The sequence below is a fragment of the Platichthys flesus genome, chromosome 23 (genome assembly GCF_949316205.1).
Source record: "Platichthys flesus chromosome 23, fPlaFle2.1, whole genome shotgun sequence".
Taxonomy (NCBI): Eukaryota; Metazoa; Chordata; class Actinopteri; order Pleuronectiformes; family Pleuronectidae; genus Platichthys; species Platichthys flesus.
Window position 1 is genome coordinate 8,041,360 of NC_084967.1, and position 20,306 is coordinate 8,061,665.

The 20,306-nt window shown below is 40.5% G+C and overlaps 1 protein-coding gene across 1 annotated transcript in view; it reads left to right on the forward strand.

Moving 5' to 3' along the window:
• Positions 1-20,306, forward strand: part of ahcyl2b (adenosylhomocysteinase like 2b) — a 37,384-nt gene that overhangs the window by 13,648 nt on the left and 3,430 nt on the right. The window contains exons 2-16 of the mRNA XM_062382752.1: positions 10,634-10,742; positions 13,562-13,705; positions 14,187-14,287; positions 14,417-14,519; positions 14,671-14,765; positions 15,150-15,256; positions 15,571-15,687; positions 15,807-15,870; positions 16,343-16,431; positions 16,526-16,596; positions 17,537-17,631; positions 18,122-18,220; positions 19,273-19,341; positions 19,449-19,527; positions 20,147-20,267. Coding sequence (XP_062238736.1) covers positions 10,634-10,742; positions 13,562-13,705; positions 14,187-14,287; positions 14,417-14,519; positions 14,671-14,765; positions 15,150-15,256; positions 15,571-15,687; positions 15,807-15,870; positions 16,343-16,431; positions 16,526-16,596; positions 17,537-17,631; positions 18,122-18,220; positions 19,273-19,341; positions 19,449-19,527; positions 20,147-20,267 — 1,463 coding nt within the window. The remainder of the gene's footprint in view (positions 1-10,633; positions 10,743-13,561; positions 13,706-14,186; positions 14,288-14,416; positions 14,520-14,670; positions 14,766-15,149; positions 15,257-15,570; positions 15,688-15,806; positions 15,871-16,342; positions 16,432-16,525; positions 16,597-17,536; positions 17,632-18,121; positions 18,221-19,272; positions 19,342-19,448; positions 19,528-20,146; positions 20,268-20,306) is intronic.

Genomic DNA, 20,306 nt, shown 5'->3' on the forward strand with positions numbered 1-20,306 from the left:
AACACCCTGGACATTTAATTCACAGCTATTAAAGGGCCACCTCATCCTTTCTACACAGTGAATTCAGTTTACTAATAACAGTGTTACAAACTCACTAACCAATGAAAACAGCTGTCTTGTGTCTTTGCTATTTCTGGCGGCGCTTTACCGTCATCAGTCATTTGACTGTTCATAAAGATGGATGACAGGACAGCACCTATGAGTGAAGCCAGGAGAGCCGTTCAGATCTGCTTCTTATTCTTTAACTGTTCTGTCAGAGGCTGTTGTGGACTTACAGGCCTGATTTACCTGTCCCTAAATTACTTGCAGATTGGGGACAGTCTGGCAGAAGCAGTTTTAGGATTTGGCTTTGAGGATATTTCCAGACATTTGTTTGTAGCATTAAGCCGTTAACGGAACATGTTCCTCTTTTCCTCTCCCTGCACCAAGTCTTTTTTTTAACACCATCACTCACTTTTCCAGGCCTTTTGGCAGACGGCATCTAAACATAAAGCTATTAACAGCCCAATGCCACTTTGATTTAAGAGTACTCATCCTTGCACTTAGACCTGTCTGATCTGTGTGTTCTCCTTTTAACTTTGTTTAGTCATCAGGTATTATACTGTTATCATCACATGGAAACTTGGCCTGATTTTACCGCCAAGCATTACGGTGGGGGAGAAATTCATCAAAGCAAGACACTAGATATGCTGGTAAAAGTCATCTGAGGCTATAGAGATTATCTAGAAGGAACTTTGCTGCTAATTTGTCCGTATATCTGAAAAGCCCACCACTGTGATTGTTGTCTTGATCTGTATTGAATGTTTTCTAAAGGTGATTGGTCTGTGTGATGTCATCACAAGTCTGACTGACATGAGCTGCTTTGTGCCAACACACTCATCCACCCATCCCCGATACAGAGTGTCTGCGTGGTAACATGAGATTTCCTGGTCAGTGCTAGCTTCCCGTAACAGTGTAGGTGTTGTCACATCACTTGAAAATACCGTAGTAGCAACTAATGTTTTCACTTTGAAATGGGTCACCACTTCACTGACAAGTTTCGGTCCAGTGCGGCCAACTGCTAATGGTGTGATTCAGGCTTGAAAAGCACCTTTTGCTACAAATTTCCAGTATTGATCACATCCCATAAACTGAGTAGAAGAGATATATTTTAAGCTGCTCTCATACATGCCTTGAAGTCCTAACATTTTCCAGAGGGGCTTCACGTGAGAAGAGAATTCAAATGTCTGAGTCCGCTGTTTCCCGGAAGTATTCCTACGTAGCGAGCACACAATGGAGGAAAAAATATAATTGGGAGACGTCACCAACTAAGAGGTCTGCTTGGAAAAACAATGACTGTTGGGAGCTTTTGGTGATGAGCACCAAGCGAGTGAGGATGTGCTGTTAACAAAAATGTGCTTCCTTTGCAGAATTTACACGTCATGTCCTGCTCTTCACAGTCGTTATCCTTCGCCTGATTATCTGGATATTTTCCTGTTGTAAACGCACCTGACCCAGATAATATTGTGTTGCGTTCCTCATATATGAAAGAGAAACTCTGGAAAAAATGTCTGAACCTTTAGTCAACATTGATCATCTAATATCAGTTCATTGACAAAGAGGTATTAGCTTCTAAAAATGTTGCTTTTATAATTAGCATGCTGTCAGTTTGTAATTAGTTGTTTGTACTAGTTGTTGCCTTTAAATTCTGACTAGTGTTATGAAATGGTGAAATATAATAGTTAAATGAGTATATTCTCTGCAACTGTTGGTCCTGTGTTCAAAGTGCAGACGCATCAAGAAGAGGTACACTATCTCTCAAGATAATGCACAGAAAATACAGACCTTTTGATTCCCTGGTGTTCCCCTGGCTGTCTGTGTTGCCTGCCACAAAGCCCCCCCCCCAAGAGGGGAGCAGCATGAGCAGGTACAAACAGCTTCCCTCTGGTTCTGGTGGAGAATGCTAACTCCTGTTCTCTCTCCTCGTTTCCGTGACGGAGGATGTTTCACCAGGTCTCTGCTAGCCAGGCCTGGTTTGCTTCTTGTGCATTTCTCAATCTCTTGCCTGGTTCAGGTAGATTTCCAGACTCCAGATTCACTGGATGATAGACTGCAACCTCTTAACTAGTCTTCCATCAACCAAAGAAATATCCACATGATTCATTCTCTCCAAGGTTGGCCTTAGTTTGTTGTTGGATCAGCAGGTAGGCAGATCCATCACTCAATTATTGAGGCTTGGTCATGACTCTTATGTGGCTTGACTAACTCCTCAATGTATTTGTATTGTGATATAACTCCAGTGACTTAAAATAGCTTCATCTTGCAGAAATTTTTCACTGACGTGGATAAAAAAAACCCTACTTAGCTGTTTTGAGATTTCATAGCAATCCTCCTTGTTCAGTTTTACTTCAACAGTCTTTCATCAGAAAACACAGCTGTTGTAATTTGTCTCTATAGGGTTGTAATAAGATGTTCTACAAATGATTGTTTTTGAATTTAATTTAATGTTAAGAGACTTTGCTTCAGTTTCCTCTTTTATACTTATCTCTGTTGTCCTCAGTTCACCAGGCACATTCCTCCCTGGTTCCCAATGAGCTACTGAGCAGAGGCTCACAATTTAAAGCTGCTGTAGAACATGACGCTGCATGCAAATATCTTTCTTAGTCGAATTTGAGTTATCTTTATGTAATAACATTCAGAAACGTAGTCCTGTCCTTTGAAACCATAAGAATCGGGTCTGCTTAGTTTGTGCTAGTATGGTCTTCTAGCATAGAATGACTAAATGGATAAGAAACATGTTACACAGAAGGTTGTGTGCCCTTATTGAGCAGTTCAGGATCAAGGGGAGCTGAGCAATGCAGTTCCAAGACTGTTTTAGTCCACCTGCATTGCAGCAAATTAAGCCAAAGTAAACCATTTGCTTCATGGACATCATCAAATGTCAATTTTCTTTACAGCACATTACCTCGTGTCAGCAGGGATATCCCCTGAGTGATTATACAACCCCACTGCTTTCTGTTTCTCCCTGCTCAGCTCAGTAAACACGGCACTCTGTGAACGAGTAAATGTACGCCCCGAGGCTTAACGTCCACCTAGTCGTGTCGGTGAGTGATGCAGCAGGTAGTGGGATGGTACGCAAGTCAGGCCAGTCAACGAAAAAAAGACATGACTGATGCCATGCTCTTACATGGCTAGTTTTTATGGTAGCTTTCAAATACTTCACTCAGATCCAATAACATCTTTCAACCATCTTTTCACAACAATATTTGTATTGAATTTTATTTGTATAGCGCCAAATCATAATATACATTATCTCAAGCCACCTTGCATAGGAGGTCAATAGGGAGGTTCAGGTGACATGTTTCCAATGTGCGGAGACTAGCGAGGACCTAAGACCCGACTCGACAGCTCGAGAGGCCCAGTGTTGTGTTGCTGCAGGGGTCTCTGCTCCATCCCATGACCCCATTGTGTTTGATTAGGATCAAGTTCCTTCCTACACAGGTCTGGAAACACATACGATTAATCTCTTCTGGTGTGCAATGACTTCAAATAAAGCAGGAAAGGCCCTCGTACAGAGATTCATACCTCATGTAGTCATAGCCTAAGGCCTGATTTTGAAAAACTGAAATTTTTAGAGGAACACCCACAGAGGCAACCTGTGAGTAGGGGATTTTCAAATGGGACAGATGTAAACCCCCTGCAGACAACACAGCTGTGCAGACAGAGCTGTGTGTATCACACACCAGCCTGTATCTTTATAGTGGCAGCTGAGTAAATACACAATAAACATAGCGTTGCATCAAATGACAGCATCTCAACCTGCTTTTGTTGTAGAATTAATCTATATTTTAAAAAATGACCAACTCTGATATATGCTTAGTACAGTATACTCTAAGAAATAATGAACAATCTAAGTAGTTTATATCTTGCCATTAACTCTATATCTACCAGTGAATTATTTTTTTATTCTTCTAAAAAATTGTTAATTTCCATATCATTACACTAAAGTCCCAGACAATGTCTTCCAATTGCGTATATTGTCCGACTAACAGCTCAATTTCAAAGATAATCAGTTTAGAATCATAAACGTCAAAGAAAATCAGCAAATATTCACATTTAAGAATCTGGGGCCCTCCAAACAAAACGATTTCAGTCGGTAATAACAGTAAGTGTGCTTCCACTGGTCAGCTGTTGTTTTAACTTTGTGGGTATTTGGCAGATTTTGCATACTTAAACAGCCGTCCCTGGCTAAACACAAGCCAAGGTAAACTGGGTGATGTCAAGCCTACGTAGATTCTGTTATAAATGTGTTAGAGCGATGTTTACTGACTATTCACCCGTGAGTGGCATCACTGAGGATGCAGTGGTGGTAATTATTTAAATTTTAGATTAGTCTTCAACATTCACTGTTGATTTTCTGCCAAACATCAACCTTTTTCATGCAGCCTTTGAAATTTTTTTCTATAATGACTTGCAAGGAGTATGAAAATCTTTTTCTGTTTTTGAGTTCAGCTGAAATGAAGAGTTAGACCTCACATGTCTATGTTTCTCTGCGATATCTACAGAGTTGTTATTTGTTTGGGGGGGAAATAAAAATAAATAAATTCTAAGCTGTTCCTGTAGAACACACATTATAAGAGACTGGTTATTTAGCTTTCACACCTGTTTGGAACATTTCGTGAAAACTTTATAGGTGGATCTGTTGTAATCCGTCACCTAAGACTCAAGTTTCCTACACAAACAAGTGTACCTGTAACCAAATCCTCCCTCCTTGCATTGTTTTTGCTACAGCATCTGTAGTTAATTTTTGTTCTGCCTGCGTGTTTGTCAGGGTACACTCTGTACAAGCAGCAGACAGGAATTTTCTCTCCTGTACTCTTGAGTTTACTTATGTTTGGTAGCAGCACCAAAACATTCTCTCCTTGAGAATGTTTTATAATTGTCTCCTTTATTGAATGAGGCTTAAAAGGAAACAGCATGGTGGAGACTGGTGGGTCTGAGAATGATGGAGACAAGCAGAGAGTCTCAGCACAACAAGGTAATGCTGAGTATTTGTTTGTGGTAATGTCAGTGCATCAAAGTGCTGCATTTTGTTTTAGATATTCAGAATAGATAACCTTATCCTCATTCAAGTTTTTAACAATATTCAAAACCAGAGAAATCCCCAACTTTATTCAAGGCAATGTTATGTTTCATGTCGGTCGCCTTTTAACTGTGTGATATTTGCTTTACCAGCTGCTTTATATTTGTGTCAATAACTCACTGCTAGCCAGTTATCCGGTCATCTTTTTTTCCCTTGTTGGTCACTCGTAATTTGATCACATTGCTGCATAATGTGAATGAATCTTGAATACATTATTTTATACATCAACATGATTTGGATCAGGTAGATTTTCATCAGAATTAGTAGCTACAATGACGCCTCCAGTGATCCCACGACATCATGAAAAAAGGCTTTTTGATTTGTTTTGATTGAGAGACCCCTAGTGGCCAAAGTTACACATTGTTTATATAAGTCAATAACCACAGACATCGTCAAGCCTCAGGGTCTGGCCCTTTGTTGTCTTTCTTTTCGCCTTGTGTTTTTTTCTAGTAAAACTGACTCAATTCCCAGGGATGTGAATAGAGCAAGATGCCAGGTCAGCAGGATGAGCTGCCTCTGCAATAAATGTCCATGGTGGGCAAACCACCACGGATCCTTTCTCATCACATTTGCTGCTGGAGTACATCTGCGCCTGTTTGCTTTCCTTTCACTCTCGTCCAGAGGGGTTTCTGTTTTTTCACCGAGCCGGCTCCGGTGTTCTCTCCATCCTGCATCACAGCTCCCATGGAGTTCAGCAAGCTTGTTGATCGTGTTCTGCTCGGGATTCACCCTGTCCTGAAACATAATGTCCCAGCACGTGAACAGAACAAAACCATGTCCTCTGGAGAGTTGGCATGCTAGTTATATCAGCTGGAAAGATTAACATGTATTCAGATTATTAATGTTAAACCATCACCATCTCACAAAATTAAATTTTTTTTTATACTTGTCCTCCTGCTAACACAAAAATCCCTCTTATTAGGGCCCGAGCAACGAAATCAGTCGGAGGCCCTATTGAATTTGTAATTAAATTTCTGTTTTTATTGTATGATCAAACCACTCCGTTCCCCTTCTCGACCAAGTGCAGATCATGTTTCCTTTTTAGAAATGTCATAGTTTGGAACATTTTTACCCAGCTCTAAATCTGTTAGAAGTCTAGTCTGTGTTTTTGTTGTTGTTTTGATTTTGGTACTTTTAGTTCTAGAGTTCAGAGACCACCATTTGTAATTGTTGCTTAGCAACATTAGGAGCCATTATCAGTGCTGGGTACTTGCATCAGTGTGGAGTTTCTGGCGTTAAAAACAAGTGTGAACAAGCTTTCCAAGTCATCCTTGCTAAACTTCAGAGTGACCTGGCTTCCCTCTCAGTATCCCAGACATCCTTTCTCCTGTACTGTTACTTGTGTATTCTGGTAACTACTGAATTTTTTCCTCTGATTTGAGTTTGATTAACTCATTCTCTTGGTTCCCTACAATCCCATTTATATGTGAAGCACATTCCCAAACACACAGATGAGACTATGGAGGCAGACCTGAGTTAGCTCTCATGGGCCCTAATATTGAATTAACATTCATTATTCACATGTCATTAGTCTCCCAATCAGTCATTAGCCTCCCAATCAGTCACTATCCATAATGTAAAGGTGTGTGCACTGCAAGGTCAGCTAAACGGAGACCAAATGGAAGATCGTAAACGTCAAAAAATAAAGGTGGAAAAAATAGACCGTCACAGGAAAGAGACTGATGGTGAAGAAAAGTTTGACAGAAAAAAAGTGATATTCATGTGTTCAGTCCACAAAGGCGGGTAGGTTTTCAGCAGGATCCAACAAAAACAAATGCAGGGATTAACATGACACTTGATGGAGGGATGCATTATGGGTCAGGGAAGAAGGCATAAACTTTTGGTGCCGATCAGGGGGCAGATCCAGAAATTTTCAATCGCTTTCTTCATCATTGCAAGATGGCGAAATTGTCGCCATTCGTGTGTATAATTTGGTGCAGCTTGATATAATTTTGCACCTTGGCTGTGGTATCTGCTCGACTGAATGCTAATCTAGTTTTGCCTGTTTTTTATGCTTCCATGCAGGTGATGGCCTGAGGCATTATGTTTTTCCTCTTGGTAAATTAGTACGCCTGTATGGTCGCCTGCCTTTCCCATTATAGTGGACACAGTATCTCAGGAGCACCTCCTTGGACTCCTTTCAGATTTCGGACAAAGAAGCACTAATTTGAATTTGGGGATGAGTAGGTCAAGGTCGCTCTGAGTTTTTATAAAACACGTTTTGGTCTTGTAACCACAACATTTCAGGAAAACTTCTTCATATTTTATACAAGCTTTCACATGGACTGTATTTGGACTTGATTTTTTGGCTGGAATTCAAGACTAAGTGATGTTTTTGTGAAAGTGATATATCAGCAACACCATGTCAGTATAAAAAAAACAATTGCATAAATTAACAATTGAATATGTTCATGTCTGGAAAATAATAAGTAATACATGTAAAGGGAAGTCTCCAGCTGCTCTACATTTTCAACAGATTGAAGGAGCTCCACATAATGATTTTTCAGCAGCTGCTGAATCATGCAGACTTATTCCTGGGTAGCACTCCAATGTACCAGTACAGGAGCAGAGTGTTGCTGTTGTCGTTCTGTTACATAACAAATCTCTCTGAGCCTCATGTCATGTCAGTTCTATAAACAATTGGTATTATATGATAACATTCCCGCAGATAACAACCCTACACTGTGTTGTCTCTATGAATGAAGTCAGAATCACAGATCACATTCTGAATAAAATTAAAAAACCTGCATAATTTAAGGTAAGAATCAGCCATAGAATAAAAATCAAAATTTCTTGTTGCCATCAGAATTTATATCTAGATACTATAAGAGTGTAATGTTTGTTAAGAAATACCTAAGGGGTGAAAACAGCATGGATTACCTCTGTCCTCTCACTTGCTCTGTCAGAAATGAGCAAACCACTGTGTCACACTCTGGCAGTACCCTCTGTTCTGAGGCCTGAGCTAACCTTTGGTAATCTTTTCCTAAAAACGTCTCGTAAGCCCACTCTATTTCCTCCTCCTGAGCTCCCAAAAATGACCCCCAATCCTTTACTGCAACTCTGAGCTCCTAAAGCCCGTCCTCTAACCTCCATCCTATAAGCCAGAAGAGACCAATGGAGCTATTATTACCTGTTTATAGAGGCCAGGGTTCATTAGCACCATCAACCTCTCATAAATGATGAACTACCACTCTGTATATTGCTCTCTAGCCATTTGCAAGGACTCTTTTATTGGCTGGAAAATTCGGGTCACCTCGTAATATTTCATGAATAGAGTCCTAATATTAGGCAACACGCCATTTTCCAGGGGTTGTATCTGACGATTAGCCTGCATTATAATGAGAAATGTGGAACATCTTGTTGAGTTATTCTTTAGCATACATTTCACAAATCCTCAGGTATGAGGACTTTGATTTATTGATTATGTTGTGACTTTCTTTGCAATTCCGACATATTACTTTATTCTTGTAAATACTTTACTACCAAAATCTATGAATTTATTTTTCTTTAACATGGCCCTAATACTCTATCGCACTCTTGGTTCTTGATAGAAAGACCTTTCATAACAGTTGATGGTACATGTAGTACAACAGCTCCACTAAGTCCCATCCTACTTTTTTAGCAACACTTCTAGACATCTTCAGGACCTCCATGCTTCCTCTGATAGATTTGTATATATGCATGGGTATGAAATCATCTTCATTCTTATTCACAATTGAGTGATTTTTTTGGTTTAACTGTATTTAATCAAGTTAAACCTCCCCAGTAGTTTTCCATCACTTTTTCAATAACCAGTCCTTCCAGCGCTGCACTTAATAGCCAGGGTCAACTGGGGTAAAGCTTAGCTTCGGTTTTGATTCAAGGATCCCAATCTCTCGAACAATCAACAATTAAACAAGAATACAGCGGTAGGAGAGAGAGAGAAAGGGAGGGGGTAGAAAGAAAGGAAGGGGGAAACAATTTGTTGTATTGTGTTTGTTGGCGCATGGTCTGACCAGTTGGAGCTGGATGCAAGAGAAAGCGGGGGCCAAAAAGTGGCTGAGGGAGAAGAGGTGTAGCAGCGCTGAAATGATCAGACCTTGAATGATGAGGTCCATTCACTGCACTAAGCCTTGCATTGCACACACACATATGCACATTTGGCAATGCTGAAGAAGAAAAAGGATGGGGGAGTAGGAGAGCCCCGTGTGAAAAAGGTAAGCAGGGGAGAGAATGGAGGACAGGGCGGATTAATCTGGATTTGCTGCTGGTTGCAGGGAGATGATGCTGTGACTGGAGGCTAACATAACAGTTTTGCCTGTTTCTGTGTTAAATGTCTCTGTCTATTTGGAGAGCTGTTGATGCTTTAGTCCACAATTTCATTATCGGATGTTAGGAGATCACAGAACTGGAAATTTAAGCAAATCCAGAAATGAGAAAGCGGTTCATTGTGTTACTGATTTCATGAGCCTCAGTCTTTTTTGATTGGACAGCAGCTCTGCCCTGTGTCATTCACACAGTGCCTTGCACATTGAGAGAACGAGTGACTGAAGACACCCACACACACGCAACCTCTTGTCGTTTGACGTACAAGCACACAGGGCTGTGTCTTAATGTCAGAATTGTTTTGTAACCTCTTTTTGATAAAAACCTGAAAACATGCGCTCAAGGACAAGCTTTTTGAGCGAGGAATGACGCTTGTTCCGGCACTTTTTAATCAACCCCTTAAAGCTTTTCAACACCACCGTCATAAGACCCTGGCATTGACAGAAACTCTTGCTTTCCAATTCATTTCTTGACAGAATGAATGCTGATCCGTGGGTATTATTCAACAACTTTGAAAGACATTGAAAAAACACAAATTAGTGTTTTCTTTCTTCAATACACCCCCACTACCTTTTTTTGTTCTTGTTGAGAGGTTTCATTGCAGTAATAAATCAGCCATTCGTACTCTAATATTATCAGCACATAAATGATGATGCACCAGACTATCGGCTCTGATGTAACGGCTATAAGATTAACATGGTGATAGAATCATTATCAGTGCAGTGGGCTGACTACAGTGAACAGCCAATCACCTCCCACTCATTTCACAGGACCAAGATGAACTGTCAAACCGCGTCTGGCCTTGTCGCTGCTTCATAATCGCCTCATTGTCTTAATCTGTTAAAAGTGGGAGTGAAATCAAAGCTGGTCTCCTTTCCTAGATACTGAGGTGTAATTATATATATTTTCTGTTTACTATCTGCTTCTGTGTTTCTTTTATCTCAAACAGTTTTTCAAAAATATCTCTTTAAATGCAGCATAACCCGACTCGAAAGGATTAAAGATGAAGTCAAAGTTTGATTTTAATGGTCATGGAATTTTAAGTGTCATCATAAACTTGTTAATATATAACCACACTGTGTGCTATTATACGGGATCTGTGCATTTGAGTGTTCAAAGCCTGGCACCTTCTTTTAGTTAATTTCACGATGAGAAGGCCAAGTTGTTAAACCAAACTGAGTATTGATCTCTTGCTCTCTCCCTCAGATCCAGTTTGCCGACCAGAAACAGGAGTTCAACAAGCGCCCGTCCAAGATCGGCCGGCGCTCTCTGTCCCGCTCCATCTCCCAGTCCTCCACAGACAGCTACAGCTCAGGTAAATGCACACATTTACACACACACACTCTCTCTCCCTATTGCTCAATCCCTGTAGCTACTTAACAAGGTTCAACAAAGGTAAAGACTGAAGAGGGGGGATAGAAGACTGTGAGCTGAAGTATTGGGTGTGGTTTCAATTGAATGGCATGGGTGACACAAATCCTCTGTCTTATTTAGGACTTTAGAAGGTTAAAGATGCATACATATTTGCAGCACAGATTTATAAACCTTTCCATCAATCCATAAACAAATTATGAAGGTTCCAGGCAACCAGGGGAGTCTCCATTCACTAGAGAAAAGTGAAAAAGCCTGCTGCATTCTCCACTTCTGCACTTCCTTATTCTCCTCTTAACCCTTCTGCCCTCCCTTCTATTCCTCATCTCTCTAAGAGCAGCAGAGTTTTTAGCAAATGTTTATTTTCTGCATAAGCTGTTCCGTGTTTGGAGGCTCTCTGACTTCCTGCCGTGCATTCAGAGTGCACGGGTCTTCCAATGGCACCATTAGCATAATAAATTAATCTGTGTGTGTGATACTGTTTGGACAGCATCTCTACTCATGGCACAGTATGATGGACAGACAGATGGATGGCAGATGGACAAATGGACTCTGAGTCAGTATTAGTGGAGGGCCATAATCAGTCCCTCGGGTTAAGGGTTCTAAAAAAAGTATTCTGAGTACTCTTACTGAAAGAAGATGAAATATTTTGGTCCTGTGACTTGCCATCGGCACATTTGCTGGCTGCTGCATGTTTTTGGAGGCAAGCGACACCAATCGGGGTCAGCTGAAAAAACGACCTTGTGTTTTAGGAATAAAACAAGATAAGACAATAAATAATCATTGCTTCATTATAAAATTAAGACACACAGCCCTTTTGTCATTCATTAAGCTTTATTTTAACTGTGGAATACATTGTGGTATAATATAGCTTAGCAAAGAAATAAACATTCCAGGACATAAAGAAAACACAAATAAGAAACACTAAAATTTGCAAAATAGCATAAAGAAGAACACATGTAAAAGCCTTAGGAAAAGAACCCAGTACTTACAATGAATCGTAAACAAATGAGTTGATTAAATTAAGAGCACCTGCAGCTAAATAAGGTGAGATTCAAAAATGTTATATTACCTTTTGGATTATAATGAGTGGAGCTTTAGATTGTTATGTATGTTATTCCTTGCGTGATGAGCAAAACTGGATTTACAGTCTTGAGGAAAATCAGTTGGCGCCTGAAGTGTCATTTGAGATTATTTTGTTAGAAAAAACATATTTTGTTCTTACATATTTTCCTTAGAAAAAGGGCCTAAATTATGATGCGACCTCTCCCCTGGACTTAATCTCCTGTCTCTGGTCTGAAGCTTAAGTCATGAAAGCTTTTTTTCTTCCTACATGTTACAAGGGTGATGAGAGCACTTATTCAGCATTTATGTCACTCATTGATTCGACAAGCTCACTTTCAACTCCACTGTGGCGTTCTTATGTTTAAACTTTTAACAGCAGCCATTATAGTTTGAGTCCAGAGTCGTCAATGCTGCCAATATTAAACGATTTCTCGACATTTGTTTAACCCACTGTCGTCTCGTCCCCCTTCTTTTGAATTCTGTTCCATGCTCTTTCTTTTTTTCTTCCTCTCATCCCTCTCTGCTGATTGCCTGTCTTCTCCCATAAATCCTTCACTTGAGTGCTCCTTATTTCTCTGATGGTTCCCACAGCACAGAGAACAAACCAGCAGCACTTTTCCCAAGACCATTAATTTCACATTTGTTTAACGCAAAGCTTTAAAGATTTATAGAGTGATATGATCAAAGTAGTTGCCAAATTGTTAAAAGGGAGAATCCTAAGAAGCTTTTAGGTATCAAACTGAGACCAAACATTACATTAAGTCATTGTCATGGGTTATTTATAATCCCCTTTATCTTTTATAGGTATATAAAACCATTCTGTATTTGGAAAAAGACATAATAAATCCTCCCGGTTGTGATTTTCTTTTCCTTCACCTTCACACTCTGTTAGGCTGTTTTACAGTATCCCTTGGAATTTGCAGCACATCCCTCCTTAACCCCCCTAAGATCTCCACCACTCACATTACCCCCAGTATGGAGGCAAGATTTTGAAATTAAGATTTTTTTTTAGGAATGATACATTTATTACTAGATTTTCTTTCAGTTTCTATGTTTTAGTGACACCTAGTGGCGAAGTTGCATGTTGCAGCTGAATACCCCTCACCTCACCCTCTCATTCCAAACATGAGCCAGTGGTAGCCTTCAGTTGTCATAAAAACTCAAAAGGCATTTAGTTTGTCCAGTCTGGGCTGCTGTCAAAATCATTGCATCCTCCGTAGAGATGACCAACTCCTGATGTAAATGTAAACGCTCCTTCTTGGATAAAGAAAACTACAATTTGTACGATAATAGATGAAACACACTTGTGAAAACATCACTAGGAATATTTTATCTTCAATTTCGATCCCTTTACCTAAATCTTGCACATCTTTAACTACAGCATCGTTAAAGGCCCATGTTTTATGTAGTTCTGGTCCACATTCATATCGTGTACCTGCTCTGCACAAGCAGAACCAGCGCATCTCTCAAATGAGGATTAATTTTCTTGCACATAGCGGCAACATTTTTGCTGTTTGGGTGAATAGTCTGACATTTTTAACATGTTAAGGTGTTTTTAACTTTTTCTGAGATTTTATTGATAACATGATTGTTTAATGATAAAAATATCTCTAGTTGTAGCTTTTGAAAAACAAATTTACATCGCAACAGGATGTGCTTGACATACTGCCGATAACATTTTGCATGTCTGTCTTTCAGCGGCATCATACACAGACAGCTCAGACGATGAGACGTCTCCTCGGGACAAACAGCAGAAGAACTCCAAGGGCAATGGAGACTTCTGCATCAAAAACATCAAACAGGCCGACTTCGGACGCAGAGAGATCGAGATCGCTGAGCAAGGTAAATGAAAAATCTTGTCACAGCTAATCGTACAAACAGAAAACATGAGGGTAAGCGGTGTAAATTAAGTGAAGATCAGATAAACCAACGGGAAAATAGTGTTGAAAACAAAACTATGTTCAAGTCACATTTCATATGGCATGTTTTTGTGTTTACATTTTACTTAATCACTATTTCCTTTCTTTGATGCAGCAGATAAAAACATTAGTTAAGACATAACAAATACAGCATCATTAGCTTGGGGTCAAATTGTATTCTGCGTGTTTGAGTGTATCAGCTCTCTACACTGCTGGGTGACCATATGTCCCCTGCCACCACAAGTGTAAAAACTCAACACACTATTACACATGATTCCCTAATTACTTCACAGATCATGAAGGAAGCCAAACACACACATAATCAAAATCACACAATGATAATAAATTATTGGAATTCTGTCCATACACATCCAGCTGATAGCTTTATTTACTTTTTCTTTTAGAGATGCCAGCACTGATGGCTCTGAGGAAGCGAGCCCAGGGGGAGAAACCTCTCGCCGGTGCCAAGGTGGTTGGCTGCACCCATATCACTGCCCAGACTGCTGTGAGTAGGAAAGAAAAACACAGACACTCACATACACACACTCATTCACAGCCTAAACAGTGTAAATACAGTGTCTTTTCAGCAGATCCATCAGAAAGCTAAACATGATGCTCCCCGCTCTTCCTTCAGGTGCTGATGGAGACTCTGTCAGCTCTGGGCGCTCAGTGCAGATGGGCAGCCTGCAACATCTACTCCACCCAGAACGAAGTAGCAGCTGCCCTGGCAGAGGGAGGTGAGACTCTTGGGAGTTGCTATGTGTGACACCTGCCTTTTTTCATCTCTGCTGTCTTTCACTCTCTTAAATAATCACTCATCTTCCTCCTGTTTGATTTATCAGTTCCACTCTATCTTTTATGTATAAAACGCTTCCTATCTCTTTCTAGGTTTCAGTGTATTTGCGTGGAAGGGTGAGTCGGAGGATGACTTCTGGTGGTGCATCGATCGCTGTGTCAACGTGGAAGGCTGGCAACCCAACATGGTAGCACATCTACATTCTAACTGAAGCCTGCTAAAGCATGCAAAAATCATCTTACCATTCATTTACATCCCACAGTGGCACATCACCTGCTTTTTTTTTACCAGGAAACTAGATTTTGCATAATGGCTGTTAACTGCCTTTGAGGCTAGAAATATAGGAAGGAGCCTTAGGAGATTAATGTTTAAAAATGTATTTTGTGAACCATAACTTTTGTTTGCCATTCAAGACTGCACTGAAATAAGTTATTTCAATAATTTTATGGATAAATTTGAAGAAAGAAACAGTTTAAGTTTCAGTTTTAAGCTGGTTCCTTTTTATTTTCATCACTATCTTCTCTTAATTGTTCTCCCTCTCTTCCCCGCTTCATCTCTGCTTCTGTGTCAGATCCTGGATGATGGCGGAGACCTGACTCATTGGATTTATAAAAAATACCCAAATATGTTCAAGAAGATCAAGGGCATCGTAGAGGAGAGCGTCACCGGTGTGCACAGGTACAAACCCACGCTCCTCTTCTTGTCTGGCTTCTATTCATCGTAAAAGTCTGACTCAACGCTGTGCTTTGCCAATAAAACCACTTCTCATTATTTCAAATGAGATAGTGCAAGCACATTTTTACACACTCGCACAGTTTCTAATGTGGTAACACCACCATCTAGTGGTGAACATCCTCTCTATAAACACAGTATGATTACACAACTATTGCAAGGCTTTTTCTCATAAATTAAACTGTGTAAACTATCCTAAAATAAATAACCAATATTAAAGCTCGATAATGTTTTCTCAAAATGTTACTGTTTATGTGTAGGTTGTATCAGCTGTCCAAGGCAGGGAAGCTGTGCGTCCCAGCCATGAACGTCAATGACTCTGTGACCAAGCAGAAGTTTGACAACCTCTACTGCTGCAGAGAGTCCATCTTAGACGGGTGAGAATCAGTGTTTTGTTAAAAATTGAATCAGTTTGGTAATTCATCCTCCTCCTTTCTTCTCCACAGTCTGAATAAATGTCAGGCTGCCAGTGAAATATTTGTGCTTCTCTCCTCAGCTTGAAGAGAACCACTGATGTCATGTTCGGGGGAAAACAGGTGGTGGTCTGTGGATACGGAGAGGTGAGGCTGACAAATACAGGCTTATACATAATGCTGAAATACTAACATACACACATCTATATGTAGGTTAGAAGACAAGTAAGAACAGTTTGCCTACTTATAAAGTAACTGGACATTAAAGGTTGCGTCCTTCCAAACCAACCAGGCTGGCAGATTGTTTGTCTCTGCCAGCATTGCACTGCTGAATAAACTTGGAAAAGAAAACACTTTAACATCAGTGGGGAATGATACAGCACATTGCTATTATATAATGCACTGTAGAGTCCTTCAGGTTGTGTCAATTGAGCTTTGGTGTTTTGTGTATTGGATTATGTGGAGTTTCTTCATTGTGGAGGATGTTTTTGTCAGTCATTGATGTCTATCCGTTTAACTTATGACAAACGATGAATTTCCAAGAGGACCCAATCAACAATAACCGGTGTTGATTATTGATCTATCATTATAAATTATTGCATCTCATTTTCTTCCTTAGGTTGGCAAAGGCTGCTGTGCTGCCCTCAAAGCGATGGGCTCCATCGTCTATGTCACAGAGATCGACCCCATCTGTGCCTTGCAGGCCTGGTGAGACTCCACTTTTTTGAGTTTCCTTTGAGTCCCTGTCAGCGTTGACAGCACATTCTTCTAATGTTTTTTATTCTGTTTCTCCTCACTACAGCATGGACGGATTCAGGCTGGTGAAGCTGAATGAAGTAATCAGACAAGTGGACATCGTGATCACCTGCACAGGTTTGGTTCTGGTCTCTCTTTGACTTTGTCTCAAAATATGTTAAAAACTCTGCAGTGGGAACTTAACATCCTCGACTAATCACCTCCTTACAGCTGCATGGGCATTTTTTACCCACAAAGAATAACAGATTTCATTAAATGCACCTAAATCATTGAGGAATTCACTATTCTGTCACTGTTGTTTCAGTAGGATTGGACAGTTTCAGCTGCTGTCATCCGTCTGCAGCAGTTACTACATAGGTTCTCAGCTCAGCAGCTTAATGTCTTGAACACTTATTCAGGGCAGAGAGTTATTGAGTCTCTGCTGACAGGCCTTGAGCTTTGGACAGAAAATGCAGTAGAACAGGAAAGATATTGATAAGAGAATAATGAGGTATTTCTGCAAGAATCTGCCAATAAAGTTACAAAGTTCTGTGAAATAGTGAAACAGTACAAGCATTCGCTCTAATAAGGTCACATACTGGGGACGCTATTACTGTCGTCTCATTAGAGCGCCTGTACCAAACTTCAGAAAGCTAATTGGAGCCCTATAGAGCTAATTGTGTGATGATTGTTAAAAATAATCTTCATTTCTTAGCATCCCTGTAGTTTTGAAAAAAATTACAGGGTTAGTAATTTTAGAAACAAGCACATATGCCTAAAAAGGCACTACGTAGGCAGGTGAAAGACTCAGACTAGATCACACTCAGACTTAATTAACGATGTCTAAGCACTATAATAAGAAATAATTAAAATACTGGAAAGAATAGACGGATGGAGAGTTTTTAATCCCAGTGGGAAACTAGAGTGTCGCAGCAGCCACTTCACATAAATCACAGAAAGTAATGAGGAAAAAAATAATATGGTCCCAGTTCTCTTACTCTGTCCTCTGTCCGTCGGCTGTCATAAAGAGATATGAGTTTAACCTTTCCTGCTTTTATCTTCTCCCTCTTTCCATCAGGCAATAAGAACGTGGTGGTGAGAGAGTACCTGGACCGCATGAAGAATGGCTGCATTGTCTGCAACATGGGACACTCCAACACTGAGATCGATGTGGTCAGTTAACAGACAACACCAACTTAATAATGCTTGTTTTTCTTTCAATATCTCTGAGAAGGAGGTCATGTTTTCATTTGTGTTTGTTTGTCTGTTCATTAGTTAGCAGTACGACTCAAAAACTGCAGAACAGATTTTTATGAAATTGTGGAGGTATGGCACCTGAGAGAGAGAATGAATTAAAACGTATCCAGAGAAATGGGTGGCTCCAGGTTTTTTTTTCAACATGGCAAGATAGGGTGTTGGCTTTGGCGATAGGTATGCACACTCCGGGGGACCCTCTTGTTTGTATTTGTGGTAACTTAAGAGATTCAGACACAAGAGGAAGCCGTGACTCAGTTCTCTGCTGCTTGCGCCCTGGAAAAGACCAAACATGTGTTCTCAGCTTTTGGCCAATAGTAAAATATGGGTGATCGTTTGTCCTAACGGAAATGAGAAAGCAAATGGATTAAGGCAAATGATCGTCGATGGTGTTTTGTTCACCCTGCAGACAAGCCTGCGGACTCCGGAGCTGACCTGGGAGAGGGTGCGCTCTCAGGTGGACCATGTCATCTGGCCCGATGGCAAGAGGATAGTGCTGCTGGCTGAGGTATACACACACACAGGACTTTGTAAGGGCAGGTCATTGCAACTAAACTCAAATTCCATGTTGAGTCATGCCCAGTTATTAAGAAGTTCACTGAACTTTGTGGAAAATCCTCAACAAACAAGGGTAAGGAAATTGTATTATTTGAAGACATGCGCTACCCTGCATAGACACATTTTTAAAATGTGTGTGTATTACATACTGTGACAGAATGAGAGCAGTCTGACATGGACAAGCAGACAGACAGACCACCAGCTTTAATCTGAAGCAGGGTTCAACCCCTCCTCCATCCTCATCTCACCTCCCTCCAGATTACAATGATCCAAACAGCTCTGATCCAAAATGGTTTAGTTCCTAAACTGTCACCTATCATTTTTCATATATCTAAAATATATAGCATTTAGGTAACATTTTTTTTATTTTCAGCTTGGGAGGCTCTTTGTGTACACTATGCAAGGGTCAACACAACACAACAAGAGACCAAAGAAAACATTTTCTACAATTAAATACACAGTTTTACTTCACCTCACCTTCTGCAGCACTTGATCTCCACCAAAGTCTCTCTCTGCAATGCAGCATCTCAGACAGCTGCAGTTCCTTATTTTGGAGGAAAAAAAACGTATCTTTTCTGTCGTGTCTGCTGGTGTAAAACGATGCACCACAGCAACATACAGAGATGGAGCAAAAGTAAACTGGTCAGAGTCAGATGTGAGAATGGTTAAGAGATTTTTTGACATTCTAAACTTTGAAAAGAGAAGATTCTCACATAGAAATTACCTCGCTAAATAATTTTATTTGCAGTAGACATTTTGAGCACACAGCTCTTTTCTCAGACTTCTTAATATCCATCTATTCTAATCTTTTATGAAATGAAAGATAACTGATTAATTCTTCAATAAAATGTCTAAAAACAACTTGACCTATATATTTTTATGTTATATAACATTGTTAATATTTTTAAAACTTCAAACTTTTTGTCATCTTGGCAAAGCCTCTGAGTCTTCTTCCCTCATTTACTCTTTAATCTAACTAAATTACTTTTCCTTCCTCTTCAGGGTCGACTGCTGAACCTCAGCTGTTCCACTGTGCCTACTTTTGTGCTTTCCATCACTGCCACGACACAGGTAGATTTACGTTTGTCCTATTTACACTTTGGTACGTGACTTTTGCCTTGCACTTGCTTTGATGGTTGGTTATAGAATCTGAAAAAGTTACACTTGTTTCTGTGCAGGCGCTGGCTCTGATAGAGTTGTACAATGCCCCAGAGGGACGCTACAAGCAGGATGTTTACCTGCTGCCCAAGAAGATGGGTAAGATTAACTGGCTTTGATGTGTCAAAGAAAGACTGTAAAACTAAAGAACCGTAGTATGTAGAAGTCTTAATCTCTCTTAGATACCGTAAACAGTAAGTGATCAGGCCAGGGAGAGGTATAACCATGTTGGCTTGTAAAATTGCCACCAAGTGAGGAGCTGATAGCAGAGGGTTTGTTTTTGCCCCAGCAGAGAGCCTGCAAGCTTATTGCATTTATCTCTATAGGCGACTCACTCTGCCTCAACTGTTGTCCAGTCGTCTCCCTGGATAGCAAAATTCTTCACAGTACAATGAGTCCTGCATACGTTAAGCCCACAGCATGTGTGCAGCGCTGGCTGCCACATTTGCTATCAAACATGCATTGCACAGACAAACATGCAGGGAAATGTAGGTCACACTGTCGGTGACATCACACACACACACACACACTGACAGAAAGATGATGGCGAGAATGTGAGGTGGAATGCAAAGAAGGAAGGAGGGTGAGGAGATGGAGGACAGAAAAGAGATGGAGAGATGATGAATCTCTGAGTTTCTTCCCTCTTTCATTCCAATGATTTATCTGCCACACACGCCGGCTGTATGTTAACATGTTCCTCCTCTCTCTCTCCCTCCAGATGAGTATGTGGCCAGCCTACATCTGCCTACGTTCGACGCACATCTCACAGAGCTGTCAGACGAGCAGGCCAAGTATCTGGGCTTGAACAAGAACGGACCCTTTAAGCCAAACTACTATAGGTATGAAAACGCCCCTGGACACGCAGCCTGGACAGCTTT